The 24,395-nt window shown below is 41.4% G+C and overlaps 1 protein-coding gene across 2 annotated transcripts in view; it reads left to right on the top strand.

The window, feature by feature from the left end:
* The first annotated feature begins 1,910 nt into the window (after positions 1 to 1,910).
* The window catches only part of LOC134514209 (cytosolic phospholipase A2 beta-like), a 29,180-nt gene continuing 6,695 nt past the window's right edge, over positions 1,911 to 24,395 (top strand). For both annotated transcript variants that reach the window (XR_010070675.1, XM_063331667.1), the window contains exons 1-18: positions 1,911 to 1,996; positions 3,858 to 3,994; positions 4,688 to 4,819; positions 5,989 to 6,047; positions 7,743 to 7,785; positions 9,002 to 9,065; positions 9,494 to 9,621; positions 9,759 to 9,869; positions 10,919 to 10,956; positions 11,850 to 11,985; positions 12,979 to 13,115; positions 14,685 to 14,907; positions 15,501 to 15,618; positions 16,669 to 16,806; positions 18,020 to 18,124; positions 18,784 to 18,969; positions 21,990 to 22,156; positions 22,695 to 22,881. Coding sequence is in view for 1 of the 2 variants with exons in the window: in XM_063331667.1 (XP_063187737.1) it covers positions 1,924 to 1,996; positions 3,858 to 3,994; positions 4,688 to 4,819; positions 5,989 to 6,047; positions 7,743 to 7,785; positions 9,002 to 9,065; positions 9,494 to 9,621; positions 9,759 to 9,869; positions 10,919 to 10,956; positions 11,850 to 11,985; positions 12,979 to 13,115; positions 14,685 to 14,907; positions 15,501 to 15,618; positions 16,669 to 16,806; positions 18,020 to 18,124; positions 18,784 to 18,969; positions 21,990 to 22,156; positions 22,695 to 22,881 (2,182 nt within the window). In the remaining variant the exon portion in view is untranslated. The remainder of the gene's footprint in view (positions 1,997 to 3,857; positions 3,995 to 4,687; positions 4,820 to 5,988; positions 6,048 to 7,742; positions 7,786 to 9,001; positions 9,066 to 9,493; positions 9,622 to 9,758; positions 9,870 to 10,918; positions 10,957 to 11,849; positions 11,986 to 12,978; positions 13,116 to 14,684; positions 14,908 to 15,500; positions 15,619 to 16,668; positions 16,807 to 18,019; positions 18,125 to 18,783; positions 18,970 to 21,989; positions 22,157 to 22,694; positions 22,882 to 24,395) is intronic.

Here is a 24,395-nt window from a genome sequence, read left to right as displayed (position 1 = left end):
AGGCAGACTCTGAGAATGGTTTGGGCTTCTGTTGAGCAAGGGGGAAGTTGATTACAAAATAGCACAGAATTAACATATTAATTAAAACCAGCCAGCCCTGTAATTGGCTACATAATCCAATATTTCATGTTAATGAAACCCACTAGGAATGCTGACTGAGTGTCCCAGTTAATACATCTATGTTAAATAACTATTTGCACGGGAAAATTAAAGTCAAATTCTTGCAGTGGGCAACTGGAATAATATGGAAGTGTCCCAGTTGGAACTTGCAATGTTCGTAATGCATTAAACTCAGATTTTAAATGTGTCAGTTTCAAATTGGAGGAAAACATAGTGGAAATTATTCTGGTCACACACAAACGAATGCGTCTTGAATTTTTATACAAAAAGTGTTTCAATCAACCAGTAAGAGGCCAAGAGACAGAGTAATCTGTGATTTTTTTTTTTTACGTTTAACAATGGTGTTTCTCTGCTCAGGGCAACCCTTAATTTAAAAAGGGTGTAACTTTAAAAGTGACATCATAACATTTAATATTAAGCCTTTATTTGAACGTGCGAATTCACGGTTCAAATGGTATCCATTTGATGTCACGTAATTTACCTCTGAAAAAACCTGAATGAAACTAACTGAAGGCTATTCTCATCTCTAATAAATATGTCCAGTAGTCCCCGTTTTAAAAGAATTTCAGATTAACTGTAGTGAGTGACTCCTTCTGTAGAGAAGTTCCTCCTTCTCCAGCTCCTTGTATCTCTACAGTTAATCATTTCAGTGTCAGGAAAATTAATCATGGTGCTATGTTTCGAAATAAAATTGTCAAATTATTCTGTTACAGTGTAATGGGATACTTTCATTTAGACAAATAAATATGTGTCAGTGTGTAGTTTAAGCTGCCATTCAAAATAATGGCACAGTTCCAACATGGTGTGGCCCTGTTTTAATTTATTAGTGGTAGCAGGACTGTATACTATTATTGCTTATTGTATGTGACAAGCCATGGTAATATGCAAAACATACATAAAATACTCAAAAGAAAATGAAAAATAAATGTAAATGTTCCGATTTAAAAAAAAGAAGGAAATATTTTCATGCTTTCAGTATTAAAATTATCATGTCTGTATATGTGTCTTTATTCAGGTTTATTGCAATGTCGTTTAAAAATGACAAATACTTTCTGACCAGCTTAAGTTCAGAAGCTTAATTCTTTGTTAGAGTTAGGAACAAGTAACTTGAAATAGGCATTACAGCGATAGCTTGCCTATGATAGAAATAAATCTCATGTCTGGAAGGGAAGTGGTTCCATTCCCATTAGGTATTTTCAAGATACCTAATGATGTGGGATTCTGTGATGTTATGCCTCCAAAGCAGGGCACTTTTTTCTTCATCTGCAGGTTCTCTGATGGGTTTATGGTGCATTCACTCACTCAGTAGTGCCTTCCTCTAGATACCTTTTGGTGAGCTTGGCCTACTTATGAGTATCATGAGAATTTAGTCCTAGTTTAAAGTACCGTGGTAACTGCCATGTCCTGGCCCAGTCCTGGCAGCTGCGAGCCCCTAGTATTGCCTTCCAAAGGCCCGGTATTGACCCACCTGTGGCACAGGAGCCTTGCCAGATTGGCAGTACAACCATCACCATGGCCGACACCATCTGGTTTTATGAAAACAGGCACCTCTACGGTGGTAACAAAAGCTTTCCGTACCATCGTCTGAGTCCGTGTTTTCTTTGTCCATCTTCACTCACTCAAGCTACTTAGCAAGTAGCCCAGTGTGCATTTGTGCTATCTTCTGAGCGTGGTGTACTTCCACTGGAGGGAGGTCCCCTCACTTCAAACAGACAAACAGCAAGGACAGACTGTCACCTGTACTGTACATATGATTTTTGTATTCTGAGATGATAAAACTAATTGCATTTGTTTTCTCTGCAGATGAAGTTTTGTCCCATCCACATGCTTTCTGTAAGAATCATACAAGCCAAGAACATCAAATCAAGAGACTTGTGTGAGTTGTGGTTTTATTGTGTTTTCAGTCACCTCCAGAGTTTACACAATGAGCAATGTTCCTAAGTTCTGAAGGTACACAAGCAACGCGCATAAAGCAAAGCAACAGAAGTACTAATGCCAGGGCTATAATTAGATCAAATGCCTGAGGTATCATTAGATTGGAGGACATATCTTGTGGCATTTCAGGGAACTGGTAAAAATCAAGACTCCCAGATGAATTTTTTGGGCCAATAAGGGAAGGTAGACCTTGTGGGGGCACTGCAATCTGTAAATCTGCTTGGAGTTGTTTGGTTTTGGTGGTTGTAATGGGTATAAATCCTATCATGAACTGGAATTTTGCCACACTGGCCACATATTTAGGAACCTTTTACTGAAATGTATCAATTATACATGATAATCAAAGGTAAATCAGAGAATTTAAAAAATACCGTATCATTCAGGGTTCTTGCTGTCCTCAGATGACCAGTCATGTTAGATATTGATAGTTTCTAGTTAAGGAGGGCCTCTGCAGGTCGAGCTCTAAGCAGATGCTGAACATGCGGGCAAAACAGACTTTTCTGTGTACTTTTGTATTCAACCTTCTTTGACTCATTGTCTCACCCTCACAGCCTCCCATGGCTCCTTTTCAAGGCGTACTATGGACCAGCCCTTCAGTTGCCATTTTTGCAGAGGTCTCCCATGAGTTCCTCAGTCGGGACAGAGACCTTGAGCTGCCTTTTCTCACACTCTTGAAACCTCTGGCCTGTGTATTCCTCGAGTGAAAAATGACATGTTTAGCCAAAAAAAGCATCACTTTGCAGTGAGTTACTTGAGTCACAGCTGAGACTGTTTGCATCTCGCCGTGCAGGGCCAAGCACAACCTTGGCCGTGCCTGGGTGCAAGGGAGACCAGAGGGAGCGAGTCCCACGCTGGTTGAGTAACTGCCTGCGGAAGGGCTTCCTGTACTCCTGTGGCAAATATCACATAACGACATCCAGAGGTAGACACTGGAAAGGTGTTAGTGTGACGAGGCCTGTATTTCTGAGTTTCAATGATCTCTTCTATCTACTCTATTGAAGGGACAGTTCCACTTTCCTGCCAAAACCTTGCGGGGCAATGTTATTCACTGCTTGATACCAGTCTGAAGTATTTAGGCATCTCGGGCTGCAGTGGAAATCTTCAGTCAAGTCCAGACTCCAGCTCTGAAAGACATCACCTTGGAGATTTCCGTTGCCAAGCTTCACAAAGTAAATGCACTTTCCCACCCTGGCTCTTCCCAAAGGATGGCTGCTCGAGGCACTGACTGCACTAACCATAAGGAGTAGATGTAGGCTGGAAGCGAGATGAAGATTTCCGATTTGGTCGTGCCCTCATGTTCTGGGGCCTACACCGGCCTTTAGCTGCAACAGATCTTCTCTAGCACCTAACCCTTCTAGACAGCCGTGATATCCCCTCCGCATGTTTGTGTTGCTAGACTGAGCAAGCCAGTCTCCTCTGATCTTCTCTGTAATAGGTGTTCTCCTTTCCTGTAATCATCCTAACAGCTCTTTTTGGAACTGGCTCTAGTTTCAGTTAAACTTTTTTAACATCATTGACTGGAATTGCAGGGACTGTGCCCAATAAATGGTCAGTGGGGTCTTTTATACCTCTTTCTCTTCACGTGGGAAACACGGCTCTTTGTGTACTTCATGTGTGCATGTGTACATTTGCGATTAGTAGTTACCCAGGAATTAGATGGTTTTTCTTGGTTCCTTCCAAATGATGGTCTCTTTACTTATTTTTAAAAAAGCAGTAATATTTATTAGTCTTCAGGATCATGGCCTTGTCCTGCTTTTAATCTATAACATTGGCATCAGGTTTTTAATTTTTCTCTACTGCAGTGACTGCATCAGACTGCTACGTGCGCTTGTGGCTGCCATCTGCTTCAAACGTAAAGCTTCAGACCAAAACCATCAAGAATTCTGACAACCCTGTCTGGAATGAGACTTTCTACTTTAGGATCCAGAGGGAAGTTGAGGTAGTAAAAAACCAGAAATGTCACCATTTGCGATTGTTGGGAATCCTCAGTTGACACCCTGTCGATCAACTGTGCTAATTAACTTAAGAAAATGCTTGTGTAACAGAACCGACTGGTTAACACAAAACAGTAGACATATGCAGCAGTGTTCCCCTCAGCTAGTTATAGACATCGGTGATATTAATGCCTACATGTGAGCTAGTCCAGATTCCCTTTGTTGTCACCTGAGAGAAATAAGTACTTGCTGTAGCATGCTTCATCTGGACTATTTTAGATGGTTAATTTGGAAAGAGCTTTCCCTCCACTGGTTGTAAGGGAAGGGTAGAGGAGTTCCTGTGGTGTAGACAGCAAATTTAATCCTACCCTAAGCTATGTAGATAAGAGAACTGGGGATGAAGAAACTGAGTGTGTTCCTTGGGCGGGTTATCAGTGTGATGCAGAGCACTGACACCTTTTCTGTCTCAGGGTAGTTGAAGCTCTCTGTTGTAGGTATCTGTCTTCTATTTCATGATAAGTTTCCCAAGGTTGGGTTTAATGATGGTGTTCCACATAAGCAGACTCCTGAAGGAAAGCACACATTTCTTTACTCTTACCACTGTGTTAGTCAACAGCTGCAAAAGTCTATAACTACTTTTTTGTTTCTGTGTAACAGAAGCTCAATAAGAGTTCTTATTTATTTTCTTTTACTACCAGAACATTTTAGAACTGGCAGTGTGTGATGAAGATCCACTCACCAAAGATGACATGCAGTTCACAGTTCTTTTTAATGTTGCTAGAATCAGACCTGGGGAGACACTCCGTGAGACATTTGCTTTGAAATCAGAGGTAAGAAAACAGAGGGAGAGATTGGCAAGACCTCATTGTCCACATTGGCTTCTATGTTAAGTGGGGTTTGGGTCTGCATAAACACATATCCTTATATGTCATTATCAATATCTCATCCAAACAGATATCATTGTGCTGGATTTTTGTGACTTCATTGATCTCTTTTCACAGATTCAGAAAATGAAGCAGCTTCTCTCTCATGCCCATCCTTTCCATGGAGGCAAAATATGTTAACAGGGAGCATCTGTACATAGTCATTTTTATCTTTTATAATGCAAATAAATAACTTCCTTGCCTTTCGCTTTATGCACTTTTGCCGTGCTTAGAGGACATTTCCTCTTAAATGGCAACTTTTTATTGAAAACATGAAGACAACCACTCGCCACTTGAATTAAATGATTCTTTCAGGCTTCTCCTGTGGGTGCTCATGCTGCGTTTCCTTCTAGGTGATTCAGATTTCTCTAGCCCATAGTAAAGGGATGCCTGTTCTGCTAACGTCTTTGGTATTGTGTTAAGGAGTCCATGAAAGAGAGTTGTCCAGAGAACGAAGCTGGGATAGGTCTGTGGCAGCTCCTGGGCTTATCTGAGCTGTGGCTACAGGCTCATTGCAGGAAGGAGACAGTCCATACCCAAAAGAACAGCTACTTCCCAAATGCTGAAAGCTGGATCTTCCCTGGGACTCTGCACTTCTCAGCCAGTGAGTGAGTCACTGGGAAATATAATCTTTCAATAGCTACCTCGGTCCAGAGTATTCTTGCCCATTCCATCTCTTCTGGATTCAGTGTGAGTGTACTTTAAATGGTTTGTACATGGAAATGACACTGGCGTTAGTCACATTTGTTGCTGCGCTTCAGTGCCTTACCTGTGCACACCATCTTTGCAGAAAGCCATTATATTTCTGTTTCATTCAAGCTTCCCTCTCTGATTGTATCTTTGGAAATATGTATAATTCTACATATCCCACAATGGGAGAATATTAATCTTATGTGCCTTTCATAAGCCTGTGGTTTCCATTGCAATCTCAGCATTGGAAAGAGGTAACACTCAGCTTTTTTGGTAACATTAGCAGAAGAGATGTCAGCCATGGAAGTGCTTTTTCAGGTGTGTCTATACTGCCAAATTCTTGCAGCCTCCAATAATCCATATTTATTTTACCCTTTTCTTTTTAGAAAGAGAGGTGCATTAAGAAATGGGAAAGTTTGGAAGTAGAATTCTGGATGGAAAGAATGTGAGTAAAATTCCAAAGCTGAAAGGTATATATCTGCCAGGGAGTAATAATATCTCAGGGAAAGGGGAACTTCTTCCAGCTCTCCCTCCCAGCAGTGAGCTGAAATTACAGTTTCAAACTTTTTTTTTACCTTAATTTTCCCAGCTAATTCTGGCTTTCAATGTTTTTCATACAAATCTTACCTTCTGTTCAACATGCATATCCTGATTGTGGAAATGTAGTAACATTGGCACAATGTGATAACTTGTACACCAGCTGCGTGTCAAAGTTAACAGCGGTGCTCTTCAAGTTGTTAATGTTAATTGAACAATGCCTAGAACACTGGGGTGTTTCTAAAAGACTGGAAAACTTGTCTTGTGTTATTATCACGATATATACATAGAACTATGTAGACAATATTAAAGAAGCCACTCATTTGGCAATAGTTTAGTTAAACTGAAAAAACATGCAATCAACAAATAATAAAATTAAGACCATCCCCCTCAAAGTGATAATCAACATTGTCTGGAGGAGAACAAATCCCATAAAATAAACTTTATCTCTCATCTGGCATTTTTGAGCTTAGCATTACCAAAAAAAGGAATATAGTCCAGTCAAAACTGACTAACTGCATGATTAGAAGAAAGAACTGTAAATAAAGCTTCTTGTTCTTAAACATGGAAAAGCTGCAGAAGAAAATCATTGGTGTTCTTGGTTGATTTCTCCCACAGTGAAAGTCAAGAAAATCTATTTAATTTATCTGTGAGAGATACCTTAAGAGATGGTATAAGCATCTCCTGCAAATGTGGAAGCAGTCGCAGCCAGATATATAAAAAGGGCAGAATGAAATGCAGTACTTGGATACTAGATTAAGTAGATTCAGACTAGAAATAAGAGGAATATCTTTTAATGTTCAAGTTACAAGGCATGTGGTGGATTCTCCATCTTAATTATTTACATTTAAGTACATTCTACAGCTGAAATAGAAGTTTTAAGGCTGGAAGTGGTGCTTGGTGAAATACCCTGGACTTTAAGAAAGTGAAAGATTACATACTACATCACTTTAATGTTCCCTTCAGATATGTGAAAGCACTTATGATTGTGTGTAACACAGTGATGTTAGAGTATTGGCCTTAATGAGAGATGCTGTTAGTAGACTCTATAGGTTACTCATAGTATTAAATACCTACATCCATTCGATGACAGTCCTAGGTCTTACAAGGTAAAAATGTCTGGGACAAAGAGTTTTTATTACTTACCTCTGTGTTTTCCAGTCATACATATAGCACAATGGGAGCTAATTCTTATTTGCTGTTCATTTATGATCGGTTGTAAATTATAATCTGGAACAGTCAGAAATGTCTTTCCTAATAAGTATTTGCAGAATACATTAATAGTAGTCTTTGCTTTCTCCAAGTCATATGGTCATTTGTTAATAGCAGGACGTGATTCCACATAGACCAATATGTCTTTGTTCTGCTGTATCTTAGCATATAGTTGTAAGCATTGGTATTTTTATGGGCTCTCCTGCCTTTCTTCTTGTTTGGCTACTATATTTTGGTTCAGGTGATCATGTATTACGCCTTTTAGAAAACAAATTGTGATACTAACATAACTATATTTAATTTTAAGTAGGAAAGGTCATAAAACTACTATTTTTTAAAAATACCAGATACTCACACAGATTTTGTTTGTTTTTTGATTCTGTTTTTTCAGTCCTGGCCCTCCAGAGCATATCATTACCAATGATGTCTTAGTGGTAAGGTTCACATGCGAATTCAGCTTGGAGTGACTTTTCCTTCATTTTGATTGTCTCCTCTTCCCCCCAACCATCTGACATTTTATAAAGAGAACAGAAGCTACCACGATAGATAAGAGTATAGCGTGCATTATAAAGTGAAAGATGTGGGATGATTCCCATTTGTTATGTTGCCCCCTCCATGCAGAAATAGAAGCTGTGTTTCTTGAAGTCCTCAGGTATTACGGATGTCAATATTTTGCCCAGCTGTGGTTTGTTAATGTTGCAGAACCCCGTACTTGATGTTCAAAGTGAAAACTGCTTGTGTTTCATGCGATACAGTATGGCACTTGGCAGGAAAAACAAAGGTTATAAAAGGGGTGAGTCTGTAGAAGGCAATAGTAAGTATTCAGTGTCCTTATGACTGGAGGGTTATCTAGTGTAACAGCCTTTTGGGAAATGAGTTTTTTAATAAAGAGTTATTTTAGTCGTTGAAACATTGAGTCCTCCTTCGCTATTAGTCAGGATGTGGTACATTACCTATCTCCTTGGGCTGGCCCAGCAGCTAAGGAGTACAAAGTACTTCATGCCAACCACTCCAAGCCTGTGCATGATTTCCAGATGCTAGCCTTTAATACCCCTGAGGCGAAGTAACACATATTGTGTTCTTTCCCCCTCATTTTCTGTGTGAGGCATAAGAGCTGTAATGATTGGCATGCATTGTTCCTGAAATGGCTTGGAAAGCTGTCCTGGCATGACTTATTAAAGGTGAACTGGAATGACTCAGATGGAGGGTAGGGTGGAATAAATCCAATGATCTCCCTACATCAGGACCAGCAGAAGATGCCTTGTAGACTAATCACTGCCACAATACACAGAAACTCATCATCAGGTGTTGTCCCCCACCCTTCCTAAATAATTATCAGATATATGTGTAGCTGTTTTGGCAACAGTGTGTTGTACAGAGTTTTCTGGTTTTGGAATAATTTGAATGGGTATAACAACCTCTGACAATGTGCCCCTGTATGGACAAGCTAGTTCTGAGGCAGCGTAACTGGGCTACTGTCCTGGGATAATGAGCTCTGAATTTACTCTTGTGCAGCTGGATTGCTTCCAGCACTGAGACCAGTTTAGTTGGCTCTGTATTATACGTACTTGTTGTCTGCATGATGTTTCATTATTTACTGCAGATGTGGCATTTGCTATCTTCACACTTCTCCACTCCGGTCTTTTACAGGCCCGTGAGGTTTGCTGCTTGGAAGCGCAAGTGGACATTAATGAAAGCAGGAAATATTTGCAAGGTATGCCAATTTCTCTGTGAAGCAAGGACATGACCAAATCAACCCTGTCATAGTCATTCAGACCCAGATGAAGGCACTTTAGGATACAGAGGCAACTAAGAATGTTCTAAAGACAATAAAATGTAACGCAATTGAAAGTCCCTGAACTGCCTTCATTGTAATGCCGATCTCTGTGTCTTTTCCCTGAAGCTATCAAGTTTGGACACAGTAAACCTGGCTGGTGGAAGTATGAGAGGGTGCTGACAATGAGAGCACTCCAAGCTATGGGGTAAAGGCAGGACTACCAGTTCCTGTGCTGTAGGAGACTTGCCAGTGTGGCAGTTTACGGAGGAATTACCACAGAGAATGACTCCAGCAGAAAGTTTGCCAACTTCGTTAGCTATTTTGCCTGAACAGCAGTATTTTCTAAACAAATCTGTTTTCACTAGAGGGTAAAAATCTTGTGCTTACGGTGCCTGCGTCTCATGAGGGAACACAGAAGACTACAGAGGACACAGATACTTTCTACTTCCATTGCGTGAAGGCCTGGGAGCCAGTTCTAAAAGTCAGGCTGCAGGTAATGGGCACTATACAATATCACTGTTCATACTGCTTGCTTATTTCCAAAATTCTTGTTTTGTTTGTCACCCGAACAGTAAAGAACTGGATTGTTTCTATTCTGTGAATAAAAACCATGTTTTTTGTTCTCTGTAGAAAGTTTCTGATAAGGAAGATGACAACAGCAATTTAAGTGACACTTTAACAGTACCGCTGAAATTTCTCCCTGTTGGACATAAAGTGAAAGTAACCCTCCCTGTAAGACATGTAAGTGCCTCACCATTTATATGATCTTTTGGAGAGAAGAGTAGAGTAACCCTCAGTATTTAACACCATAACATTTTTTAAAAAAAATCTATTAGTAAGTCTGAGTGAGAATTTTGTGCGAATATAAGTTTTCTGTGAAAAAGGTTAGTTTTCTCAGAGAAATATCAGGTTTCTGTCGATAAAATCAGTAACTGGGAATTCGTCCTGGCCAGTTTTAGATGCATTTCAGACCAACCTCTGTTGTCATTACACAGTTAAAGAAGAATATTCAATACCCCTAGCAAGGCTTTGGGACACCACACTGCTCTTGTCAGGCCCGGGTGACTGGCTCAGTCTATATACCTAAACGGCTAAAGTTAGATGAGTTGAATCTTACCCTCAGAAACAATTCTGTCACGTTCTTCTATGTGTACAGTCATGATGGTGACTGGTGGATAGGTACAACTCTTAAGTGGCTTTAAAAGCTGCAGTAATGCTGCTGTGTGGCCAGATGGATCTGTTAACAATAACCAGACATCCTTTCCCAGAACTTGCAGCAAAGGAGGGGCAAAAATAGGAGGAGAAGGGTTTCTCAGCAGTCTTTCCCGTAAAGAGAATGAATGTCTCTTTCACCACTAGTGATTCCCCACCCCTCTGTTTGGATCCTTTTTTACCTCCAGTAACTTTTTGGAAGGATGTGGTGGCTTGTATTTCCTCTTCTGTCACTGTCTTCGGCTGCTGCTCTTCATCCTCAAGAATAGGAGGGTGGCAATGTGATGCTGTTACTGAGTTAGGATGGTTCGTGGAGTTATACTCGCAGTAATGAAGAAATCCTGTTTCACAGCCTGTTCATCTAGCCACTTAGACGACTCCTGCCTGTTTTGCTTCTCTGCAGTATATGTTTGGTGTTTAGTTGCTTTCCTTCTCTTTCCCACTTCAGTTTTCAAAAAAAAAAAAAAATGTGCAGGGCGGTAATGGTGGGGCATTCCAGGAGGCACTGAAAATCTGGGTTTCAAACCTTCCCTTTTTCCCAGTCATTCACATTCCTGCTCTCATTTCTTTGTTTACAGAATGTGCCACTGCAGTTGTACCTCCTGCTAAATGATTGGTAAGAGGACTGTTTTTTTCTCTAAAGGTTTTATTGCTCTTTGAACTGTGAATTCAAGAAGGGAGTATCCTTTATTTAGATACAAGGAACGCACAAGACTAGAGGCAAAATATAACAATAGTTAAGTCACCATTAAAGAGCCACCTCAACAGATCAAAGTTCAATGTCCTTAGAACAAAAGAGTCATCATGCCAAGATGCAAAAAAAAAAAATATGAGTATTTCAAATAGTGAGAAACCTAGTCACTGAGTGTCCTTTGTGTCAAAGAACCAACGACTGAGATTGGAGGCTTCTTCAAAAGGCCAGTGAAGCAGGAAGAAGGGAACTTGAAATAAGCAAAACATCCAGAGTCCGTACATTATACAAACCACACAGGTATTCTCAAGAAAGTAGGTTTGTGGCTGTGGTGATATCAATAGAGAGAAGCACAAGCTAGGGAAGACAAGATTTTACGCTGTAAAATAATGAGACAGACAACAAAAAAATCAAAGTTATTTGAATATCTTTTTCATTGTACTGTTTCTGTATAAATCTGTGGTACAAATCCCTGTGAAAGTGCTTGTTAGGTTCAAGTCACCCTTTGCTCAGAAATTATATGAAGCAGAAAGAGAAAGGATTCAGCTTACAAAGCTGCTGAAAGACACAAAGAAGCCTTTCTTTTTTCATATCTGCTATCCTTAGCTGGCAGTAAAACTTACATTGAAACATCAGAAAATAGACCACATTGAAGCAAAGCAGTTATTTCTTTGAAACTGGAAGCTGCATTTCTGTCTCTAAATCTAAACAGCGAATCGTGATTTTTTTATGATATTTAGTAGACTGGAGTTGCTGAAAGTAGATCCATGTCATTTTTAAACACCAATCCTGTGCCTCTGGATTTATTTATGTTTCAGCACAGAGAAACTAGATGTGCGCTTAGGGTATGATCTGTGCCGAGAAGAGCAAGAATTCTTGCAAAAAAGGAAGAGAGTGGTTGCCAGTGCCCTGAAAAGGGTTCTTCATCTGGAAAGAGATCTACATGGACACGAGGTCTGTGAGTTGGAATCCAAGCATGGGGTGTGGGTCTATTGAATTAGGATTGGCACAACTCCCCACCAAATTTCTAGTAGTTTTGGCATGTTGATGACAAACCCATTGATTTGAATGGCAGTGGAACAGAAGTTCTCAGTGTGGCATACCCCATACTCATCTAAAATTTCAGCTCAGCTATTCATGCCTCCATTCTTTTCAATGGGTCAAATTCCCAAGGACATACTATACCACTCTTCAAAGCCAGAGTTTCCAACAGTGTGAAGCAGCGGGTCAGCAAGATATGAGGCATTGGTACATTGTTTTATACACAGCCTAGCCAGACAACCCAAACCACATAGGGAAACAGGAGTATTTGAAATTCACATCACACAGATATTTATGAAATTGCTGTAATGTCCCTTCTTTAGGCTTACATTTTTTTCTTCATTTTCAGAACACTTTTCACAAAAAGTCAAAATCCTTTAGGGTGAAGAAAGAGCATTTTATAACAAGCTCCAGCTGAAGTATGTTTTGTTGCCAAGATCCAGGGTGAATTTTTAAGTGAACACTTATTTTCTTGCTGGAATTGTATTTGTTGAATGGATGCTGTCCAAAGAATCATTTTGTTTGCTTAATATATTTTTTTCTGAACTCTGCTTAGGACTTTCTTGAATCCATTCTTAATTACATTTATTGAAATTTTTGTTATTTGTAATAGAATAATATCATTATCTATTATTAATCATTGCAATTCCAATTATAAAGAACAAGGGAAGGAAGGAAGGTTAAAATCAGTGCATATTCAAACTCATCCAAGCTTTGGGGTTGAGGGAACCCACTGAGTATCTGAAGGTTAATTTAAAGAAGGTACTGGTAAAGGCTGGCTGAATGCAGATTTCATTTCATTGTCCTCCAATGAAGTCTGCTGAGGAAATTATAAGAGCTGTAATTACACTTTTCCAAGTAGGCAATTGAGTAACTTTTTGAAGATAATACTTATGTTTTGAACAGGTCCCAGTAATAGCTGTTATGGCAACAGGCGGAGGCCTCAGAGCAATGTCAGCTATGTTTGGCCATCTCTTAGCTCTTCAGAAGCTGAATCTGTTGGACTGTGTTACCTATGTCACCGGGGCTTCTGGCTCGACATGGTGCGTATAGAAAATTAGATTTGTTTTTGGAATGACTGTGACACTACATTTCCACACAGTGAGAGAGATGCATCTCTTTCAAAGTCTTACATTATTAATAAGTGAATGTAATGTCATATTACATATCTGGATGTCATATCCAAGCACGTTCAAGAGCAGGAAGTTATTGGAAGTGGTCAACATGGATTTACCAAGGGTAAATCATGCTTGACCAATCTCGTAGCCTTCTATGATGTTATAACTGGCTGGCTAGATGAGGGCAGAGCAGCAGATGTCATCTCCCTTGACTTTAGCAAGGCTTTTGACACTGTCTCTCATAACATCCTCCTTAAGAAACTGAGGAAGTGTGGACTAGACGAGGGGACAGTGAGGTGGATTGAGAGCTGGCTGTGTGACAGGACTCAGAGGGTTGTGATTAATGGAGCAGGGTCGAGTTGGAGGCCTGTAACCAGTGGTGTCCCCCAGGGGTCCATACTTGGACCAGTATTGTTTAACGTATTCATCAACGACCTGGATGAGGGGACAGAGTGTATGCTCAGCAAGCTGATGATACCAAACTGGGTGGGGTGGCTGACACCTCAGAGGGCTGTGCTGCCATCCAGCGTGACCTAGACAGGCTGGAGAGCTGGGCAGAGAAGAACCTAATGAGGTTCAACAAGGACAAGTGTAGGGTCCTGCACCTGGGGAGGAAGAATGTCAGGCACCAGTATAGGTTAGGGGTGGACCTGCTGTAAAGCAGCTCTGAAGAAAAGGATCTGGGGGTCTTGGTAGACAGTAAATTATCCATGAGCAAGCAATGTGCCCTTGTCGCCAAGAAGGCCAATGGAATTCTGGTCTGCATAGGGAAGAGTGTGGCCAGCAGGTCAAGGGAGGTCATTCTCCCCCTCTACTCTGCACTGGTGAGGCCACAACTGGAATACTGTGTCCAGTTCTGGGCTCCCCAGTTCAAGAGAGACGGGGAACTGCTGGAGAGAGTCCAGCATAGGGCAACAAAGATGATTGAGGGATTGGAGCATCTCCCTTATGAGGAAAGGCTGAGAGAGCTGGGACTCTTTAGCCTGGAGAAGAGAAGACTGAGGGGAGACCTTATTAATGTTTACAAGTATCTAAAGGGTGGGTTTAAGGAGGATGAAGCCAGATTCTTTTCAGTGGTTCCCAGTAACAGGACGAGGGGTGACAGGCACAAGCTGGAACATAAGAAGTTCCGATCAAATATAAGAAAAAACTTCTTTACAGTGAGGGTGCCAGAGCACTGGAACAGGCTGCCCAGGGAGGTTGTGGAGTCCCCTTCTCTGGAGATTTTCAAGACCCGCCTGGATGCAGTCCTGAGGGATGTGCTCTGGGCAATCCTGCTTTAGCAGGGGAGTTGGACTAGATGATCTCTAGAGGTCCCTTCCAACTCTGAAAAATTCTGTGATTCCCTGGTAAAGCTATTACTGTTGGCTCTCGATCATAACTTCAGTTTAGGTTTGCCGATTCTCTTCTTTGATTAAAATGGGAGGTTAAATATAGTAATTTTCCCAAATTATCTGAATAAATGGATGATTTTCTCACATTTCTGTTCTTCAGGACCCTAGCAGACCTGTATGAGCATGCTGACTGGTCACAGAAGAGTCTGGAGGCACCACTTAAGGCAGTAAAAGAACAAGTGACAAAATGCAAGCTCAACCTTATGTCTATAGAGCATCTGAAGTATTATCACAAGGAACTCGCTGAAAGGGCAAAAGCAGGACATGTGTCATCTTTTACAACTCTGTGGTCACTTGTTCAGGAAATGTTCTTACATGAACGGGTATGTATGTGGTCCTGCCACACATTTGGGAAACATCCACTCATTTTCTTTAGAGCTTTATTCTTTGAGGGCATGATGTAATGTGTGGAACAAATCCAAAGTGACTGAGGCACCCCAGTGTGATTTGTAAACAATGACAGAGGATCTTATAGCCAGGATTTTCCAGGGGAGCTAATAGTTTGAAGATGCCTCGGTACTAGGGTGCCCAACAGCTAGCAACTTCAGTAGGCAAACTTTCAGAAAGAACTGAGCGATTCCCCCTGAAAAGTCACGTCTTTTAAAGTCTTTTTCTAGTTGGACACTTTAGAACTAGAGTAATCTGTCCTCATGTGTCTCAGCCTTAGTAAAGATCTGTGGGATGCAGGCAATCAAGGCACTTAGATATTAATGAAGAGGTTACTTGGTATCAAAAAGGCAACCAGGAAGGAAAGTGCAGGAACATGAAGGAAGAGGTGTCTTATAAAAATGTGACTCATAGATTCCTCTGGGTTACAAAACATCTGTTGTCTATCCATATTCAGGTAGATTGTGTTAGTGTTTTTGCTTTACACTCTTCCAGAGGTTTACTGTGATTTTTTAATCTCTTTGATTAGCCAAGAAAGTACAAGCTCACAGACCAGCGCAAGGCATTGGAGCATGGACAAAATCCATTGCCTTTCTATGCGGTCCTCAATGTGAAAGAGGAAAAGTTCAGTACCTTCAAATTTAGAGGTAAGTATTCCCAAAGTTTCTTCTGACTCTGGGTAGGGACTAAAGAGAATTTGGAGGGAGGGTGTGTGTGCATGTACAACGACAGGGGAACACATCTGTTGCTTGCCCTGGCCCAGTATTCATCTTTTAGTAAAATGTTTGTCTTTTTTGCCAACTGCTGGGTGTTGATTAGAAAGAGCAGATCTGCTGAATAACAACCTCATGCATAAACAGGGCATTTCTGAAGATCTGGGCTGAAGTTCTAGTTTTGCCACAGGCACTTTGAATGAGTGTGGGCAAATCATGTGATCTTTTTCTGCCTCAGTTCCACACCTGTGGAATGGCTTTGATGGTTCCTTAGTTTGTAGAGGTGCTGTGAAATGTAATTGTCATTTCCCTAAATACTACACTGATGAGGGTATGAAAATGGAGTGGAGTATGATTGCTATGATGGGTATGATACCCTTTAAGTGGACACAGGATACATTCAACAAAAGGTATTAAAACGAGCAGATACTGGAAAGAAACCCCACACTTTGTACTTATATTTGGTTAGGTTTATAGCTACTGTTCTACTGCAATACCTGTACAGGACAGCTTGAGTCTGGAGAGTGCACGGCCATGCCCACACTGTGATACTTTCTAGTTTGGAGCCGATGTGTCTTCAGGCTGCTTTGTTGTATCATGTAGAGTGACAGGTTTGGGTTAGCAGAGGTTTCATGCCAGTCATTCCTTGCAAGTTAGATCACACTTTAATGTTGTACGTTTGATGCTCTTGATTTAGAGAGGCAAGTGGGATTCCAGAATCTTTATATAGAAATATAAATCCAAGCTTTTGAAGGTAACATTAGACTCTTTCTGAGGTGAAAAACCTGGTTTCTTTTGTATGCAAATCATCTCCCAGTTTGTATGGAACTAGACAATGTAGTTTGCAATACAGAGCTACTGATAGTACAGAGCTGCTGAGGCAAGCAAGATCCATGGAGCTTGTGGATAGTTTTATTCACAGGGGAGGGTTTTGTTTTCTTATTTTTATTATAGTAAATATGCCATGTGTCAATTCTTTTGTAGAGTGGGCCGAGTTCTCTCCTTACGAGGTAGCCATACCAAAATACGGAGCCTCTATTCGTTCAGAATATTTTGACAGTGAGTTCTTCATGGGAAGGCGAGTGAAGAAGCTGCCAGAATCTCGGATCTGCTATCTGGAAGGTGACCTAGCAGTGCAATGCAGTTATTCACAACATGGTAGAAATACTACATGGTAGTGCTAGCTAGCCACTGGTCTGTGTACAACACTCCTTGCCAGCAGGTCTGCTCTAGGTCTTGATTCAATGGGATCTTTACCCCTTTTGTACACTTCTGCTCTTTGTGAAGCTTCTTTCCTCCTGTCCTCCCTTTTAACCTGGGCAGATTTGGGAAAGTTGCAGCAAGGTTCCACTTCCCATTTTCTGAACCAAACAAGAAGGTGGAGAAGGCAAGTTGAGGACATAATAAGCCTTCCTTCTCTGACCAGTCATCAGCTCTTCAATTTCGTCAACCATATTTCTAGGCAACACATTGCTGGGGTAGAACTGGAAGGAGCTGAAAATAAAATATAACTCATCTAGAACAACCCACAAAGATGAGAACCATCTGAGCTTTGTGGGTTGAGAATGGTGTCACTAATCTTCCCTGCCCATAAGGATGAAGGAAGCCCTTTTAACCTTCAACAACTGCTTTGACTGGCTGTTCTGCCTCAAAAGGTGAAAAGGGGAAAAGCAGCTAGTTAGAGCAATCCATCTGCCCTGGGCAGATTGTAAATCCTTGTCAGAATTTTAGCTTTTGATACCAAAACCAAGGGTCCAGTGGAGACAAAAATCCTATTTTCCTCACTGTGAAGTCTGCTCGAGATTGGATTTGTTCCTCATGTGAGTACCTGGCATGGGGCTTAATGACAAAGGATAGTTTGTTCTTTTCCAAAAGCAGACTCACATATGGAATGAATTCTGTTTTGGTCCTGGACCAGTTGAACTCCACAGAAATAAAACATGCCTGAAAGGAAAAAATGGGTCTCAGATCAATTTAGAGAATAAATCAGTTTAAAGGAGGGCCTTAAGCTTATATTGGCTTCACCACGCTTTCAAAGCCTGCTTTCTTTCACAAGAGCCCAAGTACCCAGTGAACACTCTGAAACGTTGTTTGGGTGACTGATACCTCTGTGTTACTCTGTACTATACAGTGAATGGTCTGTGTGTAGTTATCTCTTGAGAAAGAGCACTGAAGGGCTGACACCAGTATGTTTGAACCCTCTGAGACCTACTGCTCAATCTGTGTCATGACCGGGCCAGTCCACGTGGACCAATAATATGTAGCATGGATACTTGTAATAGTCAGTGGTTAACGTGTGGTGGTGCAGTATTTTTCCATGTGGTTTGACTTACAGGTCTTTGGACAAACATCTTTACTAGGAATTTGCTGGATGGCTTGTACTGGTCCTCAAATTCAAATGAATTCTGGGAACGATGGGCCAAAGATATGGTAGATATAGGTAAGAGTTTCAAAATCAGTAATTTTTTTTTGACCAGACAGCGTTTCCTATTCAGGAGACGATCAAGAAAGATACGCTATTGCTACTGTTTGTAAATAATCTCTCACGTATTCTTCCTAAATTACTGCATGTTGTGTTGCCTCACTCTGGATTTTCCAGCATGGTTTTGACCTGTATCAGAATGATCACTATGTGATATTTTTTTATTTTATTTTATTTTATTTTATTTTATTTTATTTTATTTTATTTTATTTTATTTTATTTTATTTTATTTTATTTTATTTTATTTTATTTATTTTTAACCAGAGGCACACTTCATGCTAGTTACAAATGTTTTTCATTTAAAATTTGCTCATGGTCTGTTGAATGACTCCTCCCGTGACTGCAAATGAGAGGGTTACTTTTACTTCTTTATAGGCAAAAGTACAAAGCAAGTGTGTCATTTGAAAGAGTAAAAGACAAAAGCTGTGCTTGCTTTAAACAAAACCAAATATCTCTTTGTTTAAATGGGATTGGTCATGTGCATATGTTTTCAAGCAGACTGCAAGAAACTGGGAGGGGAGGGACACACAGGAAGACAGCAAGGGCAGCGAGCCAGGAAAGGTGCCCAGCAGAACAGATTGCTGATGTGTTTTCTCACAGTTCCTTCTCTATTTCAGAAAAGCATTCCCCCGAGGAGGATGTCACTATCATCGAGCCTCCGTCTTGTTTGTCAGGGAAGTTGTATGAAATGTTTCAGGACATTATGACCAAGCGTCCACTACTGGGAAAGTCGCATAACTTCCTGAGAGGCTTAGAATTTCATAAGGATTATATCCATCAGAAAAAATTTATTGAATGGAAAGGTAACTGCAACAAAGAGTTAGCTGCAGTGTGCAGGTAACATCTCAGATTTTTTTTTTAGACTTTGGAAATTTCCCATTTAGAGATATTTTCTCAGGGTTTGGAAATCTACTGATATGGAACTATGTCCATGCTGTCTGTTTCTTTAGGGTAACAGGTTAATTAACTAGTCTATGGGCCACTCTTTCAACTCCTGAAGAGATCTGTAATTTGTGTCAAAGCATGCTGTTCTACAGAAGTTTGTCACTCTGCATAGGTACAGTAGTCAAAAGATTCAGAAAAGTTAGAATCTTTTAAGGTCAAGAAACAAAGGTGACACTGGAAGCATAAAATAGCAGGTGATTATGTGGATCAGATGAAGGAAAGCACTGGCTGCAAGCATGTGGTTGCCCGTATGTGTGGTATTTCTGCCTGATGATTTATCCACCCAGAGACCTCTCTTTAACCCTTCAGAAACAGAAATACCATGATCCAACCACAGAAAGTTAAAGCCAGATAGGTTTAGACTGTATATATTGAACAAACAGAATGCGTAGACTTGATGTATAAATTGAACAGCAATTTTCTGTGGCCTGTGCTCTGCGGGTAGGCAAAGTAAAGAGTCATAACATTTTAACCTCAAAGTCTATGAAACAATCTGTGAAATGATAGCAAGGTGATGGAGCTGAGGTTTTGCGCATCACAAACCTTCCTGTAATCCCAGCATCCTTATTTATTCTATGAGCCGGTAGCAGCGTGGGAGGACCCCGCGTTATTTAGGTTAATCTGACTTCATCAAGAAAACATGTGTTGTCTGCCTCCTCTGAGTTCTTCTCTTTGGCAACTTGTGTTTTCTCTCCTCTGTTTCATGCAAGTTACAACACTTTTTGTCCCTGGCTGCCATTGCTACGTGGTTTGCTGACAATAGCAAGAGATGGTGGAGCTATTTTGTGGATTAAGGCAGAGCTCACAGCATGCTAGGTGCTTTCAAAACGTTCAGTAAACAAAAAGTCTATTTCCTGAAAGAGTCTGCTCTAAGAAAACAAGTGAGAAGGAGAAAACAAGTAGCATAAGAAGGGTGGGTGAGAGAAGAAGCGAGCAAGTAGCTTAAGAAGGTGGATGAAGGCTAAAATTGTCGGTCAGTAAATGTTCAAAAAATAATTTTCCTTACACTTGCTCACTAGTTTTGTAAAGGCAAATGGGTAGAAGCAGATTGCAAGGAGGATTTGGAGTAAGGGAGCATAGGGACACTAAAGACTACCTCAGGGTAGATATTCTGCAGATAAAGTAAAATAAGTGGAAAGCATAAAGTCTGGAGTGGGAAAAATTAGCAGATTTTGTATCCTCTTTTGGCTGCCTGCATTAGACCAAGCTAAAACCAGGTAATGATCCATCGCTAGGAGCAAGAGGAGATGCCAGCTCTGTGAGGAGAAATGCTAGTCTTGTGGTAGGTGAAGTCTCCAGAATGTAGCTGTGTTTTAAAGGCTTCCCTGCAGCTCAGGTTAACTGACACATTAAAACAAGTCTTTAAATGCCATGTGAAAAGCCTGATTTTCATGCTGAGAAATTTGAGAACTCATGGCCTGGAATTAGCGTAATGCATTTACAGTAGGGTTCATGCTTTCGAGGGAATTCCTGAGGCAGGACTTTCTTTAAAGTCCTTTTTGGTGTGAGATGGAAGAAAACACTCTCCCAAGAAAATGCCTACTTCTAATTTATGTATCCAGCCATGAATAAATGCTGCACGGTTCCAGCTCCACGATAAGAAAATGGAGGTAACGGAATTTCAACTAAAAATATTCACCAGGCCAAATAAAACTAAAAAGTACGCTCTGTTTCTTCTGTGGGGGACTGCAAGCAAATGTCTCTCATTACAGCAGAATCTGTGAATTCCCAGCAGCCATGAATGCTAAAATAAGCAAATAATTTTGTAAAGACCTGACAGTGAGGGAATGGAAAAAATATGAGTTATTTCTTCAAGCTGCTGTCAAATATTCCAGGCTACGGAACAAGCTGGAGTTATTCTGCACAGTTTAACGCTACAGAATGAGGCCAAGGAGGCAGAGAGATCGAAAGAAGTGAAATGCTGGAACTTACCTGCAGTATTTCTGTGATCAACAGTTTCTTAAACTACCTAAGCACAAATGATTTAAGGCTCAAGGGTTCTGCCCTGGATTTTGCTACCTCATGTTGTGAACTTGAGGAACACTCCTAAACCACTATTTTGATATTTAAAACCATGGCAGAATGATTCTTATTATGTAGGACTAGAAATGGTACCAGGGGAACAATAGTGGACTTGCTGTCTACAGGTGGGGTTGCCAGCAAAGAAATAAGAGTCCACCTATCATAAACTGGCTTTAGATCTCAACTCACCACTTGGTATAACCCCCTTTTGGCTCTTTTTGGTGTTAATGTGAGGATATGTTAAAATATTCAAGCAATATTTTAAGCTGTTGGTAGGGGATGCTGTGTGCATGATTTGGTATTTTTTTTTGCAGCATGGCTAAGATAATTTATATGAGAGATCACTGAAAGCAGGTTGAAGTCAGATCTTTTCACCCTGGGAGCGGAGTCTAATCCTGAGAAAGCAAAAGCAAAAAAAGAGCAATACAAAAGTGCAGTGAGGTACTGCATTCATTAGATTTGTTGCTACACTATGAAATTGTTTTTGTTGTTTGCATTTTTCCCAGTTCTTAGGGGGAAAAAAAAAATCGGCTAAATTCTGTATTCTGTGAAAAATCACTCCCCAGAGCAGCTGTGAGGCCAGCGGAGTCTGTGTCTCACCTGCCCTCTGCCTGGCTGCCTCACGCCTGCCTTTGTGAGTGTGCCTGGGGGAGTGTGGCAACAGGCCAGATGTGCTCAGACGTGCAGTTTGGAGGGCCTGCTCCTAAGGCCACGTTTGTGGGCTCGCACTATGGCGGGAGGTGAGCCTGGTCTTGAGGGCAACCAAGGGGCTGCCCTCAACATGTAACACAGACAGAATTACTGACTCCTCCTTTCCTACCAATGCACCATTAACTATATTCAAAATGTTTTTCAGACACCGTGCTGGATGGTTTCCCTAACAATCTGACACCGCTGGAGAAGTATCTTTGCCTGATAGATGTTGGCTATTTCATCAACACCAGTGGTGCAGCACTTTTCAAGCCAGAGAGGAATGTAGATGTCATCATCTCACTCGATTATGGTTTGGGGAATGTGTTCAAGGTGAGAAGATTAACATGCTCTGCCCCTTGCAGTCCTGGTAAAACCTTCTTGTGTCATTAAAACTTTTAAGTAAATGGCTGTCTAAGTCTTGATCATATACACAAAAGCAAACCCATCACCAAATCTTGGAGGAGGAAAGAAACTTCCTTCAAGACAAGAACTACAGAAACTGTTAGGCTCTTCTCTCTGTAGTGTATTGGAGCATACACTTCCTAGGATCCTCAGGGAACTGCAGTGACAACTGGGTGCTGGAGACATGACCTTGATCTCTCCTGGTTTGTCCTCATGACAGATTCTAAGTGTGGCTTTTGGTCATTCCCTCTATTCCCTCACTTTATAGGGTGATAAGAAGCATCTTCTGACTTGTGGTGAGTGGTGGCAGAAAGTAGGGTTATACTGTGGCTACTTTGAACTAGACATTCATTGCAGAGGGATTCTAGGGACTGAATTAAGCTGTCATAGTATTTCTGGGATACCTCAGTAAACCTGATTCTTGTCTCAGTGTGAGCTTTAATGCAATGACATTCTGTGTCCACAGCAATTAGAGATGACATACAAATATTGCAAGATACAAAAAATCCCATTCCCCAAAGTGGAGCTAAGTAAAGAAGATGAAAAGAACCCAAAGGAATGTTACGTGTTTTCGGACGCAGAGGACCCCAGAGCACCCATAGTAATTCATTTTCCCCTGGTGAATGACACCTTTAAGGAATTCAAGGAGCCTGGTAAGTTCAGTCAACAAAACTATACTTTCTAGTTGAGTTCAGGCCATTTGTCTTTCCACAGCACGGATCTTATTTGTCCTTTGTAGCAATAATTTTAAGTGAGGGCACAGCCTTTTTGTGCGTGAGACCATCCTGTCTCCTGCCCATCACAGTCATACAGGTATATTTGCCTCTTCCATTGGGCTATGAATGAGCATGCCCACTCATCTGTCAGGACGGGTTTAGGTTACTGCATTCAGCTCAAAGTACCTGAGTTTCCACCATGGCAGGGGACAAGGAGGTGTCAACTCTTTTCCTGTTAACCTAGTCATGTTAACATTCTCACCAAAACTGGGATGGTGTTCTCCACATAGAGAGTAAAACTCATCCAGTAAACCATGATGCAACAGAGGTAGCTGAGGCAGGTCCATGTCTCTACTGATTAGCCCCCACGTACTGCTCAAGAGGCAGGTTAGCCGACTCCAGCAGACTCAGTGATGTTGAGTAAGACGCAGGACAGAACAAGGCTTTAAGCCACAACCCACACTGCAAGGAATACTGGAGAAGGCAGCACTTGCAATTGTGAGATGCTGGGGAAAAGGTAGGGCCAGAATTCCTCCTTGATCTACAAGACACCAAGAACATCTGCCGCCTCCTTCCCTCGCCTTCCCCCTATCGATTGGAGACCTAGCAGTAAGTAAACAGGCTGGGCACTGGTTGCTTCTCCCATACTCTCATGTCTTTGTGCCAGCCACCATCTAGATGGAGAGAATTAGCAAGTCTCTCCAGCAATAATAAAAGTGATGGTTTTGTCCCAAGTGTCAGAGCAGAAGGAATGGGCACGTGGCTGCTAACAGCTGGCTCAAGTAATTCTGTTGTGAACGTGTTCAGAAACATAAATAGTAGGAGGTGGAGGGGATACAATGTTTAGTTGGTATGAGGGTAAGAACCATAAAAGTTACTGATAGTCCTGCCTTGGCCTAGCCATTATACAGTGTTGGTACAAGCATTGTGGGAGGAGGAGGTTACTTCCTTTACTAAAAGACAGTGAGTAGAAAGACTGCCAGGAAAGCTCCGTTAGTCTGTGGTGTACACAAGGGAAAGCCTGTATTAGCTCACAGAGAAGGGCCTTGTCCTGAGCTTGCTGAAGAGCTTTGCGCATGCGTTTGGCAGCCCTGCGCACATGATTAACAGACAGCAAGACCCTAAGTTTCCCAGGTAACACAGCTCATATCCTTCCTCCCCTTCCCCAGGGAATTCAACGACAGATGGCATTGCTGTGGGGACATAAGCAGTTGGGTTGGTTCTGTGTGGAGGCCCAGCAGGCCCTGGGCAGGGGGGCCTGCCCTCAGGTGTTGTCTTTGAACGCAGACACGAAGCAACGAAGGCCGCGTTAGAAAAAGAGAGCCTCAGTACGGACTAGGGTTTTCCAACAGCTTGTGGGATACTCTGCAAAAATCAGACCGGCAGTACCTTGTTGGTGCTTCTGCTGTCTGACTTCCGTAACCTAAGACCTTCCTCCGTGCCGGAGCTCT

The sequence above is a fragment of the Chroicocephalus ridibundus genome, chromosome 4 (assembly GCF_963924245.1).
Source record: "Chroicocephalus ridibundus chromosome 4, bChrRid1.1, whole genome shotgun sequence".
Classification (NCBI taxonomy): Eukaryota; Metazoa; Chordata; class Aves; order Charadriiformes; family Laridae; genus Chroicocephalus; species Chroicocephalus ridibundus.
Note: the sequence above shows the minus strand (reverse complement) of the source record. Positions and strands in the feature narration are given on the sequence as shown.